Source organism: Electrophorus electricus, chromosome 8 (assembly GCF_041902795.1).
Source record: "Electrophorus electricus isolate QZ-2024a chromosome 8, ASM4190279v1, whole genome shotgun sequence".
Lineage (NCBI taxonomy): Eukaryota > Metazoa > Chordata > Actinopteri > Gymnotiformes > Gymnotidae > Electrophorus > Electrophorus electricus.
The window spans coordinates 21,091,203-21,097,353 of record NC_137504.1 but is presented as its reverse complement, the minus strand read 5'-3'; the positions used below and the strand labels follow the sequence as shown (position 1 = coordinate 21,097,353).

The 6,151-nt window shown below is 46.0% G+C and overlaps 1 protein-coding gene across 1 annotated transcript in view; it reads left to right on the top strand.

Moving 5' to 3' along the window:
- Window positions 1-693: 693 nt before the first annotated feature.
- The window catches only part of eeig1b (estrogen-induced osteoclastogenesis regulator 1b), a 29,576-nt gene continuing 24,118 nt past the window's right edge, over window positions 694-6,151 (top strand). Inside the window, exons 1-3 of the mRNA XM_027010274.3 lie at window positions 694-778; window positions 1,124-1,191; window positions 1,295-1,605. Of these exons, the coding sequence (XP_026866075.2) occupies window positions 1,460-1,605 (146 nt within the window). The 5' untranslated portion in view covers window positions 694-778; window positions 1,124-1,191; window positions 1,295-1,459. The remainder of the gene's footprint in view (window positions 779-1,123; window positions 1,192-1,294; window positions 1,606-6,151) is intronic.

Below are 6,151 nucleotides of genomic sequence, written 5' to 3'. Positions count from 1 at the left end.
ACTAACTTCCATTATGAAGGGGCGTAGCTGCTGTATCCCTTATCGTGGGAATTTGTATGCATGCTAACACACGACGAAACAATACGATTAAATTAATTGATTCAGTAGCTGAATCAATTAATTCAGTATCTTAATTAGACAGGTAACACTTTATTGGTAACGGTATATATGTCATCTTATTCTCATTAACAATGGACTGGCTACAATTTTAAACACAATGGTATTTAGTTTTACCAGGAAAAAATGGCATTTAAAACAAATCAGATGATTTTGTTTCCATTTAAGTTCAATGTTTGCTAAACATAATTTATATTATTCATTGTCAGAAGAGGGCGGTATATACACAATATTAAGGTTCGATATATCTATTAATGATCGGGAATTGGGACATGTGAATTACAGTACTTAAATCTAACTCGACATCACTGTAGAATTAAATATGTGATTGCACCATTAAGCGTTAATAAATGTTTTAGAATTAATTGAACTTTGTTACATTTTATAGGTTTACTTTGAATTAGATGTGAGATTTGTTGAAGCTTCTAATTAGTTACAGAACATGGTGTAGGCAGTTCAAGATTTCAGCATAATTTACGATATTCTCCTCGGTTACTGTAAATCTAACGGTGGTTCAGTACAGTACTATGCAAATCATTGATTTTACTTAAGGAAGTCCACGCGTCAACGGGGGTGGCGCCAGTTTGTGAGAGAGAGATTCAACTTTGGTAACGTAGCCTTCTTGCCACACTCCAGGTGCGGAGTCTGACAGTTTGAGTAGGTACGTAACTGCATGTGTTTATGGTGGGCTTGTATCGTATTTTATGTATTGGTTATGGGTTTCGTTCAGTTTTCTTTACCACTGAACGTGAAGTAACGTAACGTAAACTCGGTGCCAATAAGCCAGTAAATTTGATCTGGCGTGTTTATTGTCGTTAGGAAAGACTGTTCTCGCATTGGGGAAGAAGTGTCCACTCACGTGTAATCGACTCTAGGGCATGTAATTTTGGGTTGTAAAAAGGGGTGACATACCAAAAACACAGTTTACGGCGCTTCTGCGCACCCCTGGAACGAAGTTGTAAGACGTTTGGGGCTCAATGTAAAGCCTCGTTCATTTTCATTGCAGGGAGCGCTTTGTAGAACTCACTGTGCTAAACGAAATGATGCAGCGCTGGGTGTTGCTCTGACGTTAAGGTAAATATTAAGACTTAACCTAGGAAGGATTAATGGTTGGTTTTTATTGTCTGATATACGAACTACCTTTCATCTAATAGTCTAAACTGATTTTATATTACAGAGTCTTCAGATTATTCGCCTAAAAAGTAGCCAATCCGGAGATGCTGAACAAAAGCAGAGAAATCAAGGACTTCCAGGCTCCAGATTAACGAAGCAAACTGCCTGCAATCATCTACCTCTGTTTCTCCAGTAGTAGAGGCGGAACAAAGTCCAGTTTACAAACGCGATGGCTTTTTTAATGAAAAAGAAGAAATTCAAGTTCCAAGTCCATTTCACTCTGGAGGAGCTGACGGCCGTGCCCTTTATAAACGGGATGCTGTTCTGTAAAATCCGATTGTTGGAAGGTGGCGACTTCGCCATTTCTTCATCTAGGTAAACCCCCTTTCCATCAGACGTCTGCGTCTTGGGCTTTGCGATGTTTGTCCGCTTGTCCGGTCGCGTTCTACTCTGCGGTTCATGATACGGTCAAGTGTGAGGTACTGCCAAAGAAAGAGTAGTCTGTTTTGCGTACTTAGTTATGAGTTATCGACCTTTTGTTTTAAACCCTCCGTATTTCAGATTGCTTTGGTCGTTTGAGTGATTTATTGGCCAAGGTATTTGACAAGATATTCTCTCAAGTTGAACTGAGTTTCGCGACGTACACGAGCTATTTTGCGAAAGATGGAATTTTGTTTCCCTCTAAACGTAACATAAATACACGTTTTCGGTGCTTTTTGCTGACTCGTTCATTTGTGTTTTAATAGATCTCCAGGTCTCAGGTGTCGTGTACTAGCCGCATCATCATGGGCAGGTACAAGGTTTTGTTCCAGATGTTCTGGTTTTATCTAGGGTTGGGCCAGTATGTAAATACATTAACTATGCTACCACGAGTGTGCCCCCCGTATTTGTCTACCTGTGTTTGGAGCAACAGCTGATAACTGTCACTTGGTAGCATTTGTGGGGTTTTTTTTGTTTTTGTTTTTTTTGGAGAGGAGTTTAAGCTTCTGTAGGTGCGACACACAGGTGCAAAAATTTCTGTATAACATTCTTCTAAAGATAATGGTATTTCTAATGTCTGTTTGTGAGAGAGAGAGAAAGAGAATGAGCAAACCAGCAAGCAAGAGCACATACAATTGAAAGTCACTACAGATCATGCATACATGCGTAATGGTTGATTAGGTTGTTACAATCTGTAAACATATGGGAATATCTTCACACTGCCTCAAAATAGCTCTTTGCAAAATAGACTGAAGTGTGTGTGTGCGTGCGTGTGTGCGTGAACAGATGGTATTTTTGGCCACATGGCACTAGGGGTGGCGTGGCGTGGGTTGCGATGACCCCTGGCAGTGCCAGGCATGTCAGAGTGCCTGCCGACGCTGCACTCCAAGTTTCCCCGGGGCACTGAGGCTGAGCGCACCACGTGCCTGGCGGGTCGAGGCATGGCAGGGCTCTGGCGCGAGTGCCCGACTGCCCCCCCCCCCTTCCTCAGAATGGAGGACGGAAAGATGGAGGGATAGAGGGTACATCTAGCGAGGTCAGCGGAGGATGAGTGGAGGGAATGTGTGCGGGTTTAGAGATAGGGTGGAGGCCAAGAGCAAGATAAGAGGGCAAGCTGAAGACTGGGGGAAAAAGAGATGGAGGGAGCCAGAGCAGAGAAACAGAATGTGTGAGAGAGAGAGAGAGAGAGAGAGAGAGAGAGAGAGAAAAAAACACAGAGGCTCGAGTGATACTGTGTACAGAGGGCTTTTTGTCCTCCTGGGACACCATGTCCCATCTCTCTCCCTCCTCCCTCCCCTTGCTCATTCTTTCTCCCTCGTTCTCTCCTACTTCTCCATCCCTCTCTCTTCATCTGGTCAGGCTGAGCACGTGCAGCGCTCAGCCGGCACCCAGACAGAGTCCGACGGCACTGGTCTGAGACCAGTTTCAGGGGCCGCTTCCAGGACGGCTGCGGCAGGGTGCCGACAAGGGAGGACTGAACCTGGGTCAGATCAGAGCAGGGAAAGGGAAGGGAAGCTTGACGGATGGTGGTGGTTTCAGGCCTGGGGGTGAGGGGTTTGGGGTTCAGTGTAGCACAGGTAGTAGCCACAGCTATAGTGAAGCGCCACCGTAGGCAGGAACGGGGAGACAAAGAGCTGCCATCGCTGTCGCCTGGCCACCATTTTAACACGCGTGTTGTTGTTGGAACGGCGGCTTTGAAATGGCTTTTAATCTTCCTGCCGAGCTGGCCTGGAAGGACACTGGCAAAGGGCTTTATGTTGAGCAATAAGGGACTGGTGCTTGGATTTCTCTGGAGATCAAAGCTTCCCAGTAGATTTATATACACAGCGGGTATGTGTGTGGCCCTGCGGTTGTCATGGAAACCATCCAGCCCTCTCATGCGTGTGCGGTTGCACAAATGTGATGAAATTGGACCGCAACTGTAATCATTTGTAGTCATTAGAGATGTTGCCCTGGGGTCCTTCCTGATCTGCTTCTCATATACACATATACATATATATATACACACACACACACACACACACACACACGAGACCCATACAGGTGACTAATGCTATTGCACTGTTACTGAGGCACGGTTTGACATGTTTCCCGCCCTTTTGATGTGTTTATTTTCGCACCCGTACTGCATGTGCTCATGTTACTGTTTTCCAGCTGGACTTCCATTTGAACCGCTGTTTCAGTCTTTCCATGTTATGGTAGACATACAAATCCAGCAACCCTTTTAGTCTTGAGATTCCCAGCAACACAGGAAAGTGGCAGAATACCATGGAGTATATCGTAGGTTAATGTTATTGGCAAAAAACTATTGACATGGCTGGAATGTTTGTGCTTGGTTGCCTAGTTACATGTGATCAAAGGCAAATCATTCAAGCACTCAATACCAGGAGGGCTATACAGGTTCATTTAAAGGCTTGTGGAATTGTGTACACACCCACCCACACACACACACACACAGTGGAAAGGCATCTTGCATGATAATAGTTCCAAAAGGGCAACAAATAACAACTAATACTTATATCCACACCTTTTGCTAACTTTCCACCCAGGTGTGAGTAAGTGAGTGTGCATTTCTTATCCTTATATGAACGGCTTCTTAGCTCACACTTCTGAATTGGACATTTATCCCAGCAGCCGTTCAAGACTAGAGCCAGCAACATATTGAGATTGATTAAGATTAGCCTGTAATTTAAGGTACCTTAGAAGCCTCTAATTCAGTCAGTGATGACAGTACTGTTAGCGTTGATTAGGCCGCCCTCCATGTTTCTTCATTTTCTCTCTCACTCTCCATCTTTGTGTGTATTCGTCTCTCGAGTTTTGCATTTCTCTCTTCTTTCTGGCAGACAGGTATCTAGTGTCTGGCGTATTTTTATCTTCTGGGTGTATTTTTGTCTTGTGGAATTCCTGTTGTCTAAAACTTGCTGAGAGAGAGAACTGAATTTGCAGAAGAGGGCAAAGAGAATAGTAGAGCATTCATGTAAAAACCAGCAGAACGAAAAGTTGGATTAAAAATATACATCATTTAAAGAAAACACACACACACACACACACACACACACACACCTCTTATGTGTATTTGTACATTTTGCTAGGGTGGATAAGTTGGTCCCTTATCTGTGTGCTCCATTGGGAGCCAGCCCACATCACCAAGGCCACACTGCACACAGGCGTCTCCGCTGGCCCTGCCAGTTCACAGGGGAGAGCGCAGTGGAACATCACACACCTGAATCTGGGTGTGTGCTGTAGAGTCTCACACATTCTTGTTCACTACCTGGTTCTTTGTGCTACCACTGACTTTTCAGTTGTCGAGAACTAATCAGTTAATATAGTGATAAATGAAAGACATGAAGCCAATTGATTAAATGTATTTATAAAATGTGATATATGGGTGAGAATGGAGTAAAGACAAGCGTGTTAAATGTTTGGATGTAGAAATGGACAGTAAACACTGACATGCTTTGTGATTTAAAGGCCCCGCCAGATTTGGGCCACAGCTGGGTTTAGGGAGGAGCGGGTCCGTTACTGGATCACTCGGCTGGGTTTAGGGAGGAGCGGGTCCGTTTCTGGATCGCTCGGCTGGGTTTAGGGAGGAGCGGGTCCGTTTCTGGATCGCTCGGCTGGGTTTAGGGCGGAGCGGGTCCGTTACTGGATCGCTCGGCTGGGTTTAGGGAGGAGCGGGTCCGTTTCTGGATCGCTCGGCTGGGTTTAGGGAGGAGCGGGTCCGTTTCTGGATCGCTCGGCTGGGTTTAGGGAGGAGCGGGTCCGTTTCTGGATCGCTCGGCTGGGTTTAGGGAGGAGCGGGTCCGTTACTGGATCGCTCGGCTGGGTTTAGGGAGGAGCGGGTCCGTTTCTGGCTCGCTCAGCTGGGTTTAGGGAGGAACGGGTCCGTTTCTGGATCGCTCGGCTGGGTTTAGGGAGGAGCGGGTCCGTTTCTGGATCGCTCGGCTGGGTTTAGGGAGGAGCGGGTCCCTTACTGGATCGCTCGGCTGGGTTTAGGGAGGAGCGGGTCTGTTACTGGATCTCTTTGCTGGGTCCCTGCACTGCATTTTGGGTGGTGTGCAAAGCCAACTCTTTTTACCACACTTTTTCACATGCTCACACACACACACACACACACGGATTACTCTCACAATGAGCAGCATGCCCACCAATCTGGTCAAAAACAACAACAAGAACATTTGGTGGCCATGTTTTTGCCAAAGAGCTCGTGGAGCTGTTGCCAGGGCGACGGTGCCTTGCAGCTGAGAACCCTGGGTTGAGTGCTCAGAGTTCTGAACTCGAAAACTCCCAATAAAGAAGAACGACTGAATCGCAGACCTGCACAGACACGCACACATCCATTTCGGGCTGGGAGTCTGACCTCTCTGGGGTAGCAATTAGCCTTGGGATGCTACTGTTTTGTCTCTTTCTGTTTCTCTTTCATGTCTGTCCCTCTGCCTTT